Source organism: Notothenia coriiceps, unplaced genomic scaffold, assembly GCF_000735185.1.
Source record: "Notothenia coriiceps isolate Sejong01 unplaced genomic scaffold, NC01 NC01_scaffold00009026, whole genome shotgun sequence".
NCBI lineage: Eukaryota > Metazoa > Chordata > Actinopteri > Perciformes > Nototheniidae > Notothenia > Notothenia coriiceps.
The window spans coordinates 2,302-21,841 of record NW_011341727.1 but is presented as its reverse complement, the minus strand read 5'-3'; the positions used below and the strand labels follow the sequence as shown (position 1 = coordinate 21,841).

General features: G+C 40.0%; 1 protein-coding gene across 1 annotated transcript in view; it reads right to left on the bottom strand.

Annotated features, from left to right (window-relative positions):
* Positions 1–1,581: 1,581 nt before the first annotated feature.
* LOC104945065 (calmodulin-lysine N-methyltransferase-like) overlaps positions 1,582–19,540 on the bottom strand; it is a gene marked incomplete at both ends in the record, with an annotated part of 20,088 nt that continues 2,129 nt past the window's right edge. Inside the window, 5 exons of the mRNA XM_010770691.1 lie at positions 1,582–1,713; positions 4,652–4,715; positions 12,127–12,201; positions 14,880–14,946; positions 18,669–18,732. Of these exons, the coding sequence (XP_010768993.1) occupies positions 1,582–1,713; positions 4,652–4,715; positions 12,127–12,201; positions 14,880–14,946; positions 18,669–18,732 (402 nt within the window). The remainder of the gene's footprint in view (positions 1,714–4,651; positions 4,716–12,126; positions 12,202–14,879; positions 14,947–18,668; positions 18,733–19,540) is intronic.

Here is a 19,540-nt window from a genome sequence, read left to right as displayed (position 1 = left end):
GTTCTCCCTAAGGAATACCCTTTCCGTCCAATGTGAAATGCTGTGGTGTTTTTTGTGAAATGCTGTGGCGTTTTGTGAAATGCTGCGGCGTAAGGCTGTTGTGTTTTGTGAAATGCTGTTGTGTTTTGTGAAATGCTGTAGCGTTTTGTGAAATGCTGTGGTGTTTTGTGAAATGCTGTGGCGTTTTGTGAAATGCTGTGGTGTTTTGTGAAATGCTGTGGTGTCTTGCACTTCAGGGCCACCGTAAAATATAGTTAAAAAAAACGCAATATATATGGCAGGGGAAAAAAAGTTTTTTTCAATATCGTGCAGCCCTACAAATGTCATTGGCCTGGATGTACACATGTGTACTGGTGCATGTTTGATATAGACTTGACTCACTGCAAGAAGAAGTGGAGGCTAAATATGGATTGGGACAACTTGATCTGAGCCTGCGTTAAACCTGAGTCAGTTAATGTGTGCTCCCTGTAAATGTGGTCTGAAGGGTACATTAGATATATATATAATGTGTGAGGGACTGCGATGCTGAATTCAGTGACGGACAAATAGTTAAGTGAGAAGGAGTGAGATTTTCCTCGCTGAGGTTCAGGCCACTTTAACAGGCACTTTAATGACCGGTCTGTCCAATTGTCCCACCGGTGATGCTGTCCTGTTCTTCTGTAGCTGTGTGTGTAATGGAGTTAACAGCTGGACACCACTTCTTCTAACAAGGCCTACTCATGTGCTTTCTGTCACTCCTTTTCTCTCTCCCTGCCCTCCTCTCTCCTTCCCTCTCTCTAACTCCCTCGCGGTGCCACGTGAAGGCAGCCTGTTCTAGCCCCGGTGTGTCTCACAAAGTGTCTCTAAACATCAAACGCTAATCCCACATTTTTTTATTAAAGCTGTGTGAGCATTACACGACCTGGATTCGTGGTGGTCTCTTTTTACATTGAATATATATTATTGAACTGTGTTAACCATCCAATTCAGTTTTTTATACAATGCTAGCACGTTGTTGGACTCTTTAAAAGTTAATCCCAAGTTAATAAGAGGCTTCCTCACACACTAAAAGCTGGATCTATCCCTTAATTTCAATCCATACTACTGTTGTGAGAAGAAATACTTAAAATACAAACAGTTTAAGGATCCTGGATCCTTGTTTCTAAGCATATGTTCATGTTATCAATGATGTTCTTTTGATTGTTTATGTTGACATATATTGTCAGTCTGTCTTTCCTTGGAGAGGGATCCCTCCTCTGTTGCTCTCCCAGACGTTTCCTTTTTTTGCCATTAACTGTGATTATTACTTTGTCTGCTGCTAGGAGGCTAAGGACAGATAGTGTCCTATGCTGCACACACTTTAAATCCCTCTGAGACAAAGTTGTAATATCGGATAAATAAAGAACATTTGATTGATTGAATAATGTCATTTATAAGACATTTATCCACACCCTGCCTGCAGACTTTAACAGCATCTGCTTTGAACCTGTACTCATCTCTTAACATAAAAACAACTTATTCAAATGTTTTTTTTAATGGGATACAGTGTTTTGGAGTCATGCTTGTCTAAGTGTATCTCAGTTTTTTGGACTCTCTTCCTACCTTCAAGTGAACATCCCAGACCTGAGCGTCGTACTGCTGGTGTTGGGAGGCGCAGAGTCCGGCCTGCTGGGCCAGTTGACAAAACAGTCTCAGAGTTTCACCTCGCAGCGGAGCAAACACCAACGCTGTGCCCTGAAAACAAAATGAGACGAGGGTGAGTGCTTTGGAAAGTGGATATAATGGTAAGACACGCGTATTTTAACGCCTAATTTCTCAAAACATTTGTTATTTAGCTTTACACAAACACATAGTTGCCAGTCTCTTTGCTTTGATCTTTACCAGGTGCACGTTATGAGATAAACCAAAAAAATGAAGTTCTTCTAACTCCAGAATTGTGAACACACATTCGTCACATGTATATGACTATGCGTGTGTGTGTGTGTGTGTGTGTGTGTGTGTGTGTGTGTGTGTGTGTGTGTGTGTGTGTGTGTGTGTGTGTGTGTGTGTGTGTGTGTGTGTGTGTGTGTGTGACAAAGACAGAACGACAGTTTGTATGAGCACATGCATCACAGACATCCTGCGAATACTAAGAGGATTACTAACAAGTTCTACGTTTCTTTGAAATCCTTCATCTTTCAGTTGTACTTCCTGTTGATCATGTTATTATTGTTTTAATTGAATTAAAAAGGGAAGCCATCACAAACACACATACAGTACAGCAAGTACACACACTATGAAACACAAATGAACACAAAGAACAAGATCACAATGCATGACAGATTTTTCATCTGTATATCCAGTGGCATTTCCCCCCTAGACCCCCGTACCCTAAAAACACAGCAAAACCAAACAAACAACTCCTCCCAGCACTAATCAGCTGATTAAGGGGATCCAGCCCACCGGATGGACCACCTTTGTCAGAAACAACAAATTAGTGCCATTAGATGGGAGAATTAATTGCTTTGTTAATTGCTTAATCAGCTTAGCAAATTATTAAATATTTGGCAAGCTTGTTGTGGCAGAGACAGTCTGATGGCCGACACTCAAATCATATTAGCCCCTGAATTATCTCCACTGGATTAAAGAGGGAGAGACATGAAGAGAGACTTAACACACAGATGTACAACAATGGCCAGATGTCATGTCCGTCACTCGGCAAAACAGCAGCTTCGGCATTCAACTGAAACTGAGACACACGTTGGGTTTCACTGTGCATGTCACTGCGGAGGAAACGCTATATGGAGATACGTTTGTCTCAATATCATTCATGTGATCAGATCGAAATCGGTGTTAAAGTATGTAATCTGAAAATGTAAAAAAACTTTGCGATATGCAAAAAAAGATTTGTGAACTTGTAACAAATATTAAGTTGATTAAAAACGGAGCTACACAAATTCTACTTAAAAAATAGGTTACTATAATACATTGTTTCACAAGTAAGTGGAAAGCATTTGTGACTATCTTTCTGACATTTACAATTTTTGATCAGGCGTTTGTGAATCCAGTTTTCTTCGACGCTTGTGGATTTTACGTACCCAGAGTTTAGAGAAAAACTATTTGAACAAAAATCTACCCACAAAACTCGGCCATTTTCCAATAGCACGTGATGGCCTGCTTCAGCTTTTCAAAATAAGAGCATGATAATTCCATACGCGTGTCACGGCAGGCAACAACCTGAATGTAATCATAATAATTATAACATAATCCTTTTTGTCTTTCCAGTTACATCTGCTGTTTGTAAATGTTATAACAAATAGATTAAAGGCTTAGTTCACCTATATTCTCAACATATTTCCTCACTTATCTATCATAAAACTAACCAAGTTGATAGTTTTGGTTTTATATGTCCCATCCTAATGAAATACAGGGGATAGGAAATGTATTTTTAAGGTGCTGAAGGTATTTCAAAATGTCTATCTTTTTCTGTATAGTGTAATGGATTATTGATAAAACATGAGGTCAGCAGTTCTGATAGGGAATATTTCTAAAACAGTGTTTATGAAGCTCATTTCTGGTTGTTGTTTCATTTGGATTGACATTTGTTTTTCATTTGGTTGAACTGGCCCTTGGTGCTTTTAACCTGCATGTTTCTATTTCACCAAACAAAATCCATCTTAATAAAGAGATATTTATCTTTCCCTCAGCTACATTTCACATCTCTCCTCCCTCCTTCTGTCCTTCCATCTTTTCTTTTCATCTCTCCCCTCCTCTTTTCCATATCTCCCTCCCTAGAGTGCAGTTTTCACCTCTTTTTCATAAACAGATATTCCCTATACCCGTCTGGCCTCTTTTCTTAAAACGCAGCCCTCTTCCCTCAGATGAATAGAAACCTCAACCCTATCTCTTCCAGCCTTTTGCTTTCCCCCCCCCCCATTTGCTTTGGCTGTCACAGCGTGGGGTCTTATCGCGAGGCCAAAAGGGAGAAGTTGCCTCGGATTTATGATTAAGGGAAGGCAGAAGAGAGAGAGCCGGAGATCAGAGCGATGCATTCAAGTTGCTCATAATAAGCATTAAAGCATTACATGATATTAATCCTGTCAGCCTATTAATGTGTATGGGCTTTTGGGGCGAGGTCTAATTATGATTGAGAAGAATGCGAGGTGATTTAAAGGAAGGGGATCAGCAGAGATATATACAGTAGACACACAGAGGCACACACACACACACACACACACACACACACACACACACACACACACACACACACACACACACACACACACACACACACAGAGATATACAAATATCTGGCTTGGCTTCCTTCATGAAATTAACCCTCTTCAGTCAATACAGAAACAGCATGGGCACACAGTATCCATACCTATTCATACACATATCATTTACTTCTTGTGTGTGTTTTTGTGGTGTGTATGTGTGCACTCTTTAGACACTCTAAATTAACAGAAGCCTGTATGTTTAATGTTCCTTCTTAACCACATTACACATGTTCACATCTTATGTTGTTGTTAACACCTAAAATGCTAGGTGTGTATATCCTTGATCCATTTGATGGCAAATTATTGTTAACATGCCACACACACACACACACACACACACACACACACACACACACACACACACACACACACACACACACACACACACACACACACACACACACCACACTTACGTTGGGTTTCAGTAATCTTCTTATGGCATCAACCAGGCTGGCTCTGTACTGGTCGAGGAACAAACTGAGGGAAGAGGGAGACTCAGGTTAGAATTCTGCATTCCTGTGATAGCAGCTGCAGATAAAGCACCAGGCTATTTATTTTTCTTTTGTTCACAAATAAATCCACCAACAAGAAGAAGGGAAAAACAATTTGCATGAGTAAGATGCTCTTCCTTTTTGTTTACGTTTCAGTTTCCGTGTGTATTCACCTCGGCCTGTTGTCGAGGCACGGATGGGAATGCAGAACATCAGAAAATCCAACATGCACAGATACCATCGCCTACAGTAAACACACACGTGTGCGCATGCAAGCGTACATAGTTTTACTGGAACACTTCAAAGCGGCGCGAAAGCACCTTGAATTTGTGGAATTAATACCTGGAGAGTACGCTCTGAAGTTAATATGAAGATATGAGAACAAAACAACACACAAAGGAAAACTAAATCAGGAAATAAATGTTACTACAAATCTAATTAACTGGTTCCATTGTACATTAAACACCACTGTACTTTAACTGTGTGTGTTGGAGAGACTGTGTTCATGTTAATTAGAGCAGTTATGCATATTTCTTTCACCATATGAACAACTTCACAAAAAAGTGTAAAACCATATTTGAATAATTCAGGGTACATATATTTGATTATACCATATGATTAGAAGTTAGTCACAGCTTGTTAATTTGTCTAACTTATTATTATGGTATTATAAGGATGATCTTTGTATATGTTTACATTTGTGCACATTCAATGCAGATACACTTGGCTGAAAACGACCGATTACTAAGTCCAAACATTTAAAAAAGAGGAATTGTAGATGAAGGTTACAATCAATATGGATATTGCATGCTTGAACCCAGGTTTCATAACAGAACATCACACACACACAAATTAACTCCAATCATTATAAACAAAGTAACACCTGTCTCTATATCCAAAACCACACATTTCAATCCATTATGCCAGTAAGTAGAGCACTGTGTGTGTGTGTGTGTGTGTGTGTGTGTGTGTGTGTGTGTGTGTGTGTGTGTGTGTGTGTGTGTGTGTGTGTGTGTGTGTGTGTGTGTGTGTGTGTGTGTGTGTGTACCTATTATCACAGATGAGAGTGGAGTAATTTGACTAAAATGCAACAATACAGTGCAGATTTGAAATAATCCCTCACATCCACCCAACTGGCCGGGGGGGGGGGCAATCTGGACGTAACTTTCTAATCACAGCCTCTGACCTTTCCTCATGCAAAAGCCTCTGATCCCAGGGGAACGAGAGGTGCACGTCACTGAATGTTCCTCTCTGCATCCATGGCCATATCTCAATAACAAAACAGGACTTAGCATTTCAAGCTCTCACCAACACCAGGATGTGTGTACGTCTGTGAGAGGGTTGTTATTCTTTTAAGGTTGACAGAGGCGCAAAGTTTATTTTACTTGAAAGGTGAGAGGTTTGTGTTTGTTTGATTTTGCCACAGATATCGGTTCACGGGAAAAGTGAGTGGTAGGGAAAACAAGGAAGTGAGCTAGTTGGGTGGAGGCAACAGCCAAAACATACACACACACATGCACACAGACAAAGACACACAAACTGAGGGTAAGGGAAGGACATCGTGTCGTTCAGAGGGCAACAGTTAAATAACAAAAAGGAGCCATGGTCATTGCTGATGAACATTTTTAACATGGGGAAATCTTATATAAAGTTACATACAGTGTGTCAAATAAAGTAACCCTGCCAACAGCTACGTATTAGTCTATAGATCACTCAGAGAACAAACTACTGTTTAAATAATGTGTCATACACAGGTATCTTTGAGGGAGGACGGATGAGAGTTGTGAATGTCAACAGACACATAAATGTAAAAAATAAAGTAAAAATATGTAAAATTCATCAAACTAGGGGGAAAGAAAAATAAAGTTTTGAATCTGAATTTTTTCTGAATATATTTAAAGGGGAAAAAATAGCTAATATCCCTTAATGTTTCTAATTGTATCCACTGTTAATGTTTATTTAAACATTATTATATAGTTTGATCAACCTGACATTATATTAGAACGTTTAAATGTTTCAAAAGAAATGCATCTGAATCCCTAAATGCCAATGTTAATAGAGTTTTTTTAGTTGTCTGAGATACAGGTTTTGATTTCCTTTGACTATTTGTAAAGCTGGTTTATGCTGCTAAACATTACTTGTATTAATATGAGTCACCTTTACAGTGTTTGCAATGGTGTTTAACCAAATTAAGATTATTTCTACTTTTCCAGGTCCTAAAAACTATTTGTAAACATGTATGAAAGGTAGTATTTATATGATATCACCAGCTATTATTTTTAACCATGGTGTCAAGGAAGAAATTAAAATCCAAACAATACAAAGTGTTGCTCTCCCTCTATTACCATGTTTGGTTTGCAGTCACAGTTCAATAATGTCAGTTTAAAATTCATGAACTCTCAAATTGAGTGGACTCCCCCTTTAAGGTCAGCCCTGATGCCCCCAGACGGGCAGAGACCTATTGTCTCACGCTGACCCCCCCCACCCAGGACAGCCCACAAACTCCAGTCAGAACTGAGTGGAGGTCAAAGGGCACAAAAAGGGCGTGTGTGTGTGTGTGTGTGTGTGTGTGTGTGTGTGTGTGTGTGTGTGTGTGTGTGTGTGTGTGTGTGCGCGCGAGAGGGCGTTGCTGCTATATTTGTCTGCTTCACACATATATGAACACACAGGATGTCGTCAAGGCTGCGAGTGTGAGGCCATGGAAACACATGACACCATCAATGACCCTTTTAACCCACTAATGGAAATGTAAGGGTTAAGATCCATGTTTTCTTTTAATTATCGTCATCACTTTTATTAAAGTCGATACCAATTTTTGTTTCTTAAGTTATTGTGACACAAAGCATGATCATAATATCATTTATTAGTCAGTTCAGGACTTTTGTTGTGTATCTCAAATCCAAAATCAGACAAACTAAACTCTGCCAGGGAGTCCAATCTCAATTTCAATAGTCTTATAATCCAAACTTTGTCCTTACTGTCAAGATAAAAAACATACACATTTCAACAAGGACTTGGTAAGTAAATCTTATGTATTCATTCTGCTTTCCTGTGAATTTCGTTGGGATGCATTTGATAGATTTTTGATTATTTAATCAGAAACCATCCAGAACATGTACATATCTATATCTGCTGTTATGTGGGAAAACAAGAATGAGCCACATAAGAAAGAGAGAAAAAAGAAAACCCAAACACTATGCGTAATATAATATAAGCTAATATTGAGCCAGTGAAGTGCAGGGAATAAGGGTGTTAACATTGACCTTCTCAAAAACTCATTTAATACCCAAACTATCAGGCGGCAAAACACTGCTTTCACTCTTTCATCCTATTAGGCCGCATACAATGGTTTACTGTATGTGCGTGTTGCTAAACGGCACTCTAAGAAAGCTACTTGTACTTTTCTTTAAGTGTGCCCCTAACAATTACTCTGTTGAAGTGGAATTGTAAAAAGCCGGAATACCTCTTGGTGTGATTTCGCTCATATTTAATCTACAACAATTAGCATACCGCTGAGATCTATTTACAGTATCTTTGTTAGAAAATTTTAGAGAAAATTCTCTAAATAGCTATAAATGTTAAACATCACCGTCACAATTAAGCTCTGATATCACTAATATTTTGACATCAATTAAATCAATGTGCTATATTATATAAACACAAATATTTTCATTACTTTAGTGTGGTAATAAATATTTTACAGACATCAGACAAATATATATTTTTAATCTGGAGTCATACAGTGTGCACAACATGTTCTTAAAAAAAAGAGTTGACACCGTTTTGTCAGAAAATTACAAAATGCGCTGCTGTGCAAAATTAGCCAAATGAAATAAAGAAAGGACTGCACTTTTGTAGAACAGTGATATGATTGAAACGGCAGCAGCCACTAACACGTGGTGCTGAATTGTGCACAACATAGAAAGATAGGACATCAAATACATCATGGACTTATCAGCATTAAATAAGTCAGATGGTGTGTGTGCATAAAAACTGTGAATTCACGATAGATGCAAATGAATATAGAAATAGAACATACATAAGTAATATGCACATAAACACACACACACGCCCGCACACACTCATAAACAGGGCTTTATCTCCTCGCCCACACATGGACAGCTTTTGGAGAAAACAGACACGCCAACATCCCAGCCAAGGATCCTCCGCCACACACATTCTCTGAGTATCTCACACACACACACACACACACACACACACTCTCTGTATCTCTCACACACACACACACACACACACACACACACACACACACACACACACACACACACACACACACACACACACACACACTATTCCTCGACTTCTCTCTGACTGAAATTTTAAATGTAATGAAATATATTGCAAATATCGTAGATTTCAAAGGATTTACTCCTGGACAGAATATGTCTTCACTGATATTTCCATTTTTTTTGTATTTGCAATTGAGGCTTCAAGTTTCCACGATACACTCACAAAAGTTTCATACTGGATCATGATTGGCTAAAAACTAGTTGTCATTCTGTCCATATAACCATGTTCAAATTACATTTAAGAAAAGCGCAGAGAAGCCTTGCTCTTTTGGCGGATGTGTGTGTGTGTGTGTGTGTGTGTGTGTGTGTGTGTGTGTGTGTGTGTGTGTGTGTCCAAGTGAGGTCACAATTGGCAAACAACATTTTTTTTAATAGCTGAATGTAATTCTTCCTTTTCCCTTTTTTCCTGTGCATTTATTTTATTTCCGATGGAAAGGTGAACTATTTATCGTGACTTTCTGTAAAATGACAGTGGTGGCTTATGTATTTATTTTGTAACAAATTGGTCGACCGTCTTTATTCATATAGATCTGAAGGTCGGTGCTGATGTTTTTTCGGCAGATGTCATTTACCAAGTGTAGAACTATTTCTCATCTCCAGCTACTGTGACTGGCAGTGTACGGTTGCTGCCCTTGACATTTAATATAAAGAAAGCCACGTCAAGCAGTTACTATGATTTATACCTTGTTAAGACTTCACACAGAGATGGATGAGCAGTACTTTAACAGCACTTAAGAAACATTTCCAACCGCCAGATTCACTCCAATACTTCTCAACTTCTTTTGCATAATACTTCCTCTTCAAAAATAAACATGATATCCAAAGGAGTAAGCACATAATGGACTGCTGATACACAATGTTCCACCAAACTCCTCTCCTCTCCGCCCCCCCCCCTCTCTCCATCTCCCCTGGCTTCTCAGCAGTGGTTCCGCTGCTACCGGTGGGAGCTATAATTAATCGGAGTGGAAGCCGCGTTGTTGACCTTTTCGCAGGTGATCATCACCACGATGCGCCCGTTAATCGGTCAGCCATCACTCTTCAACCACCACCACTGCAATTATCACACAGTCACTCACTCACACACACGGGGGGGAAATGGCACCACAGAGAAAAACATCTTGCAGCACACACACCGCACACAAGCATGCATCTCTGCTGAGAAAATGTGAAATCTAAGAACCCCGAGATATCACAAATTCACATACAATTTACTCTGTTCTAACACTATCTGCTTTTATCCGTCGCACACACGTGTTAATACACACTCGTCCGCTGTAAAATATCCTCTATTAGCTGCCGGCTCTCTTTCTCTCGCTGGGTGCTGTACCTGACTATTACCTGTAATGACCGTGACATTACAATAATGATAACGCCGTTTACTAATGCTGCACTTAGCACACGTGCACACACTTGTGCAGATAGATACACACATACTGTACACAAGCTACATTTGTTCGGTGTTTGTGAAGCTGAAGTACTTTTGAGTCAACCAACAGCATGTCATTCTTCGCAGCGTGTGTGTTCTATAGGCATGTTCTTATGTCAGTGTGCATGGTGGTTAATGGACGCATTGGATATCAGCATCTTAAATGAAAATCTGTATTTGTGTTCTGTGTGAACCCTACCTGAAGTATTTCTTTAAGCAGGACATATTATGCTTTTTGGGCGTTTTCCCTTTCCCTGTAGTGTGTTACTGTATATGTTTTAGTGCATGTAATTGCTCTGCAAGACTAACATCCCAAGGTTCCCTCCAGAGGGAGTTTCTCTCCGGACTGGACTCTGGTTTCAGACAGAGGGTGAAAAGAGGTGCTGCAGCACAGGCAGTAGGAGAAAAATGAAGACCTTTTTGAACATTAAAGCATGGAGACATGTCATAGGAGAAGCACACAATACAAATATAAACCTGAAAATTAGCATAACAGGGTCCCTTTAATAAACACAACATCTGCACACCAGCACATCTGCCGCGTTATTTCTCCAAGGTTGCTTAAAAAAATGATGAAAATTAAGTTCTGTTAAAAACTGTATGTTACGGTTTTTCCCGCAGTGTACCTGAACTACAGTATGTATACCTGCCCTCAAAAAGTAATGGTTAAGGAGAAACGTGTCAAAAAAGGATATTTGATTTCCATAATAAAATATAATAAGAAACCAATTGACTTATCCCAAAGCACGGTAAATAAACTGAATATCGAATTGGGCATCAAATCAACCATTTTCACCATATTCTTAAAGTATTAATATTGCTCAAACAGAAGGAGTGTACTGACTGTCAGTGTGTGTCTGTCTTTAAGTCAAGGGAGCTAAATCCATCCTTTTTCATGGATTTGACACAAAGAAAAGTAGGGATTCATGTTTCAGGGAAGTAATGCACAATCTGATTTGCTTTCAAAGATCAGTCTTTAATTTCTTAATGTTTTTCCAAGGATGTTGTTATGTGGAATACATATCCAGATTCATGCCTCACATGGTACAATTGAGCGATAATAAAGATGTTATTCTCAATTGGCCACAAGATCTACATTTCAATGAACGATAGGCTAATTGTTATGTTTATGTTGCTCTATCTCTCCATTTCCATCTCCATTTCTACTCCTCCCTCCATCCGCCCTCGACTCTTTCTTTATCTTACTGTGTCTCCTTCCTTGTCAAGGCGCAATTATTTGCAATTTGCCTAAGTCATCCATTTGCTGGGACACCAAGCATGAAAACGAGGCAATTTGGTGTAAAATGGAGGCAGGCGGGCATCTGAGCATATGGGTATGAGTGTGAGTGTAAGTGAGTTGTGAGTGTGTGTGTAAGTGAGTTGTGTGTGTGTAAGTGAGTTGTGTGTGTGTGTGTGTGTGTGTGTGTGTGTGTGTGTCTGTGTGTGTGTGTGGACAAAGCAGGGGAAGGTCCAGGCGCTGGTGGGGGGCCATGCAAGAACTGTCATGCAAAAGTGAAAATTAATGCCATGAGCGCACACACTGAGATAAATGTCTGTTTCTGTATGTGTGTGTGTGTGTGTGTGTGTGTGTGTGTGTGTGTGTGTGTGTGTGTGTGTGTGTGTGTGTGTGTGTGTGTGTGTGTGTGTGTGTGTGTACCTACCAGTCTGCACACATGACAATGTCAAAGTGACCCTCTAGTGCCGAAATGTCTGACTCGCAGTCCCACCTCACCACCCTGTAGGCACACATAACACAGAAACAAAGTTGGGTGTTGGCAGAGCTGGAGACAGAAGGAACTGATATAGTGAAACTGCACAGCGAGCGACAGCAGTTCATCTTCCACCGCTTCTTTCCTGTCTTCCCGACACCCTGACACCGCTCTCCCTGACACCCACTGTGCTTCTGCTTCGGTAGAGACTTGGAGAAAGTGTCAGGGAGGGAATACGTGTCATCTGAAAGGTAAAGAGAGGCAGCTTCTGACATGACACTTGACATTTATATCATGTAAACACAGACGGACACTCACTTAGCTATTCAGCACGCACACTGCCCTCTCTCTTCCTCTTCTTACTGTCATTACCAATGCAGGATTAACTGTATAAGTATTCATTATATATTGATTAGCAATTTAAAACTACAAAAATAATGGTTGACATTACTTAAAAAGATATGTACAATCCTGTATACGCAATACATTTTTTTAAAAACATGTAAATTATATAATAGAATGAGATATTGTGAATCATGAATAATAAGAACCATACAATTAAATCGATAAAATGTAAATAGATGCCAGTTTGGCGCCGTTTCATGTGTTCTTATTAGGGCTGTCAAACGATTAAACATTTTAATCAGATTAATCACAGCTTAAAAATTAATTAATCATGATTAATCACCATTCGAACTATGTCCAAAATATCCCATATCTGTATGTATATTGTTGTGGGAATGGAAAGATAAATGAAAGAAGGCGGATATATCCATTTAACATATGTAGCCTATGTATGTATGTTTATTATAACATTGTTCTGTGTGTCTAAATGAAAGACAATCCACACACCTATCAATCATCAAACCGTGGGGTCTTATTTCATTACGTGTTGATTTCTATCAACACGTAATGTTGTATCGATGTATATAGAGATGTACTAAAGCAAAAGTATTCTCCGTCGGGACTTCCTGCAACAACACCACGCCGTTATCTTGATTCTGATTGGCCAGAAGACATTATCAAAGATGTTCTATTGAGAAGACGACCACTACGTGACAAAAGTTTTCAAAACCGTTTCTAGTCTTCGGTATTTCCAGACAAGTGACGACTGAAATCAATCTTACTAACTGCTGTCTGTGCAATTTACTCGGCGTGAGTTGGCGGATTTTATTTTGCTTACTTTAACATCATGTTTCATGGTGGGGCTAAGCCATTTCTTGGTATGGCACTACCAGGCACCCCAGCGCTGCCACTGGTGGGATGTATGGGGCGGGCCATTCTGCTCATGCGTTAAATGCGTTAAATATTTTAACGCAATTAATTCAAAAAATTAACGCGATAATTCTGACAGCATTAGTTCTTATGTTGATTTTCTTTAAGCTCCGACCCTTATATGTTGTCAGTTCTTCCCTCAACTAAACATTAAATTGTGATTTGGCGTGAGAGTGAGTCATCTCTTGCTTTTTGAGCAGGAAGTGTTGCTCTGTCTCTACTTGTTGTTCGTCGGTAGAACTGCACTGTGTGTCTTGTCTGGGTTGTCTTTGTCCACCAGTGACAATGGTCAGATTGTTGTCTCCCTGTCTGTATTTCATGAAGGTCCTTCTAAGTTATTCACCATTCACGCTGGTCAGAAAACCTGCCACTTGGTCATCTTCGGTTCAGTGCTAAAGAACATTGAAGTTTACTTTGTGTATAAGGGCATTGTGATTTTCTATGGCTATAATTTCTCTCTTCCAGACAGTGTAAGGGTGCTGATGCTGCGCACTGTTCAAAGCTTTCTCCTCCATCTCTTTTTCCACACCATTTTCCCCCTCTCTCTCAGACTGTTAGGCAGAGAGGGGGATTATTAATTAGGCATTATTAACACTCAGTAAACAAAACATTAGGCCCCGCTAGAAACACAATCTCAATTCACGGCAGGGGATCCCAACACACGCACACATTCGCATGCATGTACACACACAATCACGCAAAATGTCCCTCCCCCTCCCTCCCCTTGTCCAATCACATCGTGCCCTTCGCCCTCTCTTGTGGTGCGGCGATGACAGCAGGCATAATCTGAAAAGAAAACAATCAAAGTAATGTAGCCTAATTATACGTTTACTTTTTCACTCCACCTTCCACTCATGTAAATATGCCCAGGAGGGAGAGACGGAGTGAGCGAGTAAGAGGGAAGAGGTAAGGAGGCGAAACAGCCAGTCAATGGTAAAATGCATTTTCATTATGACAGGGACGACAATTATATACGGTTCAGCCTTTCCTTAAATATGAGGTGTAAGTGTTTGCATGCATGAGTCCGTGTGTAGCTAACACGGGTTGATCTTTTGTTGTTCATTTTCCAAACTTAAATCCATAACACGGACACCTTAAAGATAAAAGACCTGATGTTAGTGTGAGGATTGGGTTTCTTAATCAAACATGATGAAACAAAACCATTTTAGAAAGATAATAAAATGTCTTACCTCTTTTTTGTACATTTTTCAAGACATGAAAGTGGAAAAATCCCAAAACTGACTTGATTTGATTGGTTTTACTGTTAAGGGTTCAAATAATGAATGCGAGGAAATTCTATGATACCATGTTATGAAGATGTGTTGGTCCAAAACCATCACTTACAGATACTCACAGACGAAGGCATTGCACATTATATATTTTAAATGTCACTTTTTAAGAAATATAAAGAGCTGATCAAATATTCTCACCTGGAAGAAACCTGAGTAGATCCAAACTTTCCAGTTTGTCTGTTTCTCTCGGCCAGCTTTCGTACATCTGAAATGCCACGGTCAAGGATTCATCACAGACACACACGCATTACATCCTCAGCAGTAAACACATGTTTCAAAGATCTCCTCTTATACTTTTTGCATGCAGTACACTCTGCCAACTATGTTTACAGTAGATAATGTCTTGAATACTCTAAATTAGGACTTCTCGTGGAATCCTATTCAAAGCCACCATGTGTACATTTGAGGATTTCCTGTGTGTTTAGATCCATGATCAACACATCCATACACTTTAAGTGGGATTGCCTTAAAGTTGGGGTATGTTATTTATTTTGTTATATTCCATGGAATGCTCTTAACATCCCGATAGCAATGAATATATTAAATGCTTTGACAATAAATACATACAAAATGTCATCTGTGGAAGCCGTGGCGCTGTAAAAAGCACGACCAATCATCTGAGCCGGCCCGGCTGAAATAACTGGATGGCCTACCTGCCTGTCAGCCTTCCATCTGTGCACAAACTTATCTCGTGCCCTCATTGGTCATGTGCGCGTTCGTGTGTGTCAGCGCTGGTGTGTGTTGGAGGAGGGGCTCTGTAAGGAAGTGGCAGATTTTCTCCGGTTGTGTATTTTCAAATTCCAGCGAACTCGAGCTGGTTTCTCCAAAATTACATACCTCACCTTTAAAGCTTAAGATAAAGATAAAGCTCAAGATAAAATGCTTAGCCACTAAAATATTTTTGAAACATGTCACACAACATACAATTTTACACATGCAGTGTGTGTTTAATACATGTTTTTCTAGTTGAATTAAGTGTGTTGCATATCTAAATGTATGCCACATATAAAAGGGATCTTAAGATCGAGGGAAAGACATGTGATTTATTAATCAGGAGATTCAAACTGCAGACTTTCCCATCAGATTAGATCTGCTTTAGGATTATTGTAATGTCCTGTGAGTCAGAGCTACATCAAGACCCTCTTTGGGTAAAAACACATATGGTAGCCGACATAGAGACAGCGTGAGTGAGAAGAGATGATCTTCAGGGATAGAGAGCGAGATCACAGCAGCCTGGAGCTGGATCAATGGGAAAGCTTTTAACCACAGACACACAAACTCACACCGGCCCTCTCGCACACAAACACGTACGCGCAAATGAACGCACACAAAGGCAGGGCGATTGATGTCAAGTTGTCTAGTAATACACTGGCTTGTGGAGTTGCAAAGCAATTCAATTAGGATTTCCTTGTCTTTAAAGCCTGCAAAGAGCTGAGACAAATCCAATCGACAAAGACAGAGAGGAAGAGGGAGAGAGGGCGGGAAACCGTGATAACTTGATGGATGGATTGATAGCTGGAGAGCAGATCACAAATCAAGGAGGCCTCCAAGACACAGATACACAATAATATGTAGGTTAGCACATAATACAAGCCTGACGCACATCACACACTGGACACCTGTGCATCAGTGTATTATGCATAGGGATGACAGGGCGAAGAGCAGAGCAGCTTACTGTAATCTCATCACCAGCACACCACTGGGGGAGAGGTCAGCGCACACACACAAACACACACACACACAAAAATAAAGAGGAAAAGGTGAAAGAGATTTGAGTATTATCGAACATTCATATTTGCTCCCATCACTTGAAGTAGACAAGTTGCAGCCAATGACATGCATCAATCATTCTTAATGGAACATTTCAAACGATCTCCAACATGAGTATTCAAGGTCACAGAAAGTGCCTCTCTACGGTGTGTGTGTGTGTGTGTGTGTGTGTGTGTGTGTGTGTGTGTGTGTGTGTGTGTGTGTGTGTGTGTGTGTGTGCACTATAAATGAGGTCAACAACTCTGAAGTAAAAAATGTGTTCCATTCACAACTTCTATTCCCACATATCTCCTCATCTATTTCCCTGTATAAAAACCGAGCCATATCACGACCCCCTATCTCTTTCTATTGTAACACTGGCCCGCACAATAAGGCCATGTGAGACAAACAGTGGGCATTAACACAAGGCTCCGACCAACAGCTTCCTCAGCGAGAGGAAACGCCACACAGTGTCGGCAGTGTGTGTGAATGGGAACATTTGGCTGAGCCCAGAACAAATTATTGTTTCTTTCTCAACGCTCACCCTCTCTTTCTGTGTGTGTTCGATCCATTCTCGCTATGATTTCACTTACAATTCTCTGCGTGTGTTTGTTCTGTGAAACAAAGCACTCGGTCAATGGTATATTGTTTGCATGCCCAAGTGTGTATATGCGAGTGTGTATGTGTTTTATAAGCACCATAATGTTATTGTTTGGTCTTATTGTGATCACTAAAGCAGCATTTTAGCCGGATGAGACAGAGATATTGTAAGCAGAGCTGAATATGGAAGTGCCATGTTGGTCAATTGGGAAGAAATGTGTATTTATATTTCCTCCTTTTATGAAAAAATGAAACAAATCAGAGCTTTTTCTTTCTTATCTGTTAAGTTGTTTAGTGAATAAAGCAAGATCTACGAGTATAGAAGAAAAGGGAGAACAATACTGAAATAAGACGGGAAAAAAGAGAGGGAAAACAAGAGGCTAACAAAGTGAACATTGGGTAGAAAAGAAGAGCAAAATGGTTAACATGCTGACAGAATTGATCAATAACACACTCGAAGAACAAACGTTCGCCAAAATCTCACCTCAAGATCGTCCTAAAAACTTAATTATAGGCCTAAACCTTAACCACACAAAACATTTTAAACAAACTTTGATTGTTCCTGTTTCTAAAACACTCATCAAGCCCTTCCCCTAGCCTCAGCATTAGATGAAGTCTCAAACTAAATCTGACAGGATGGCAATTACTGTGCTCTTATCATGGCATAGTGGGCAGCTGGGATTGGTAGATGCCACATTGAGCGCTGGTGCTGGGTATTTGTCACCGTGGGTGCCCCATCTGCTGCTTTTGCCTACAAAATAAAAGAGGTGGCTATTCTTCTTTCAACACAACCACATCTCTAAATTCAAGGATGAAACGCCAAGGTTACGTTTATGATACTGTCTTAAAGAGACAGACAAATTCATGTTATTCAAGTTTAGAAGGGATTCAAATATTAGCAGAATTGAATAGCAATAATAATGGCGTGATAGATAATATACGCTGGATCAATCATTAAAGACTGATTAAGCACGTCTATTACTACTTAAGGGGTTGCAATTATGCTGTTGGTATAAATACACACTCAGTTTCCAATTCATTAGGTACACCTGGCTCAACTAATGGAGTCTGCAAGAATCATGAAAGAAATCGTACCATCACAGATGTAATTATGTTTCGTTTTTTGTTGAAACTCGAGGGAGGAAGTTTGCGGCAAAGGCGTGCATTTTACAAAATGAAAAAGCCTAATTGGAATTCACCTTTTAACACATCAAAATGTACACTTACACTATAAGGTAGGTTAAGTTATATTTATTTGGGATGTCCAAAAACCACATGTGACTGAATCTGTGTTTTTTTCCCCCCACGTTGTTTGTATCAATTTATCATGTTATATTGTTCCACATGTGATGTCAGATGTAAGATTGAACATTACAAAATGAAATTGATGTTACCACAGCGAGATAAAACTGCATGCCTCTATATTTGAATCCATGTGTGTTTTTTGTGTACAGGAATGCCCAACATCTAATTGAAAGCTCAATAAAAAAAGACATTTTTATAAATAAATATGAGCTTTAGGGAATGAGGCACAGATAGAGAGAAAAGAAAGAGGGGGAGCGGATGATGAAAGGATACTCTGAATGGACTTCTCGTTCCCATCTGATAGCAGAACTTCCTTCACGTCAGCATAAATGGCAACCTGAGAGACAGGAAAGACAGAGAAATGAAACAACACAGAACAAAAGAACCAAACCAAAAGCACCCTTAGATGAAGCAAACATCTGAACACACACACAATAATGACATAACCATATCTACAAAGCTTCACTCCTGGCAGCGCGGCCCGCCCCACCCTCTCTCTGTATTGCTCCCTCTCCTCCCTGCCATTTTCCTCTCTATCTTCACCCCATTTTTATGTCTGCATTATTTTAATCATTCAATCAAATCAGTCAATACTTTTATCATTGTGGCTAGCGGTGGGGGCTGCTATCTTGCTATCACTCTGTTCAGTAATTGCATTGTGACAGGGGATGATGGCAAGCGCAGAGCCTTTTCATTTGACGCTGGGTGTTTATCGGGCCGAGCCATCACTCCGTTCGCCGCTGTCACTCTGCACTCGGCTCGCCGGGCCTGCCTGATGCCCTTCATATAACTTTGCGGCGCAGTGTGTGAGAGGCGAAGAGAAAGAGAGGGAGAGGCAGCGAGACGGTAGGATGGATAGAAAGCTTTGTGCTGCGCCGTGTGAGGGAGATATAGATAGAGAGGTGTGTGCTTTACTATAACCTAATCATTTCACATTCCCCTTTCTTTGCAGATGCTTTTTTTTCATATCAGAAAGTGTGTGTCAGGCTGTCAATTTCTGTTAAGGAGTGTGTGTGTGCATGGGAGGGTGTAAGTGCAAGTAGCTATTGTGTTGGTATGCACACATCTAAATGGCTGCTTCAATGGCATATGGAATACATGATGAACCAAGTGTATTAAAATGTCTCAAATGACCAAGGCACACG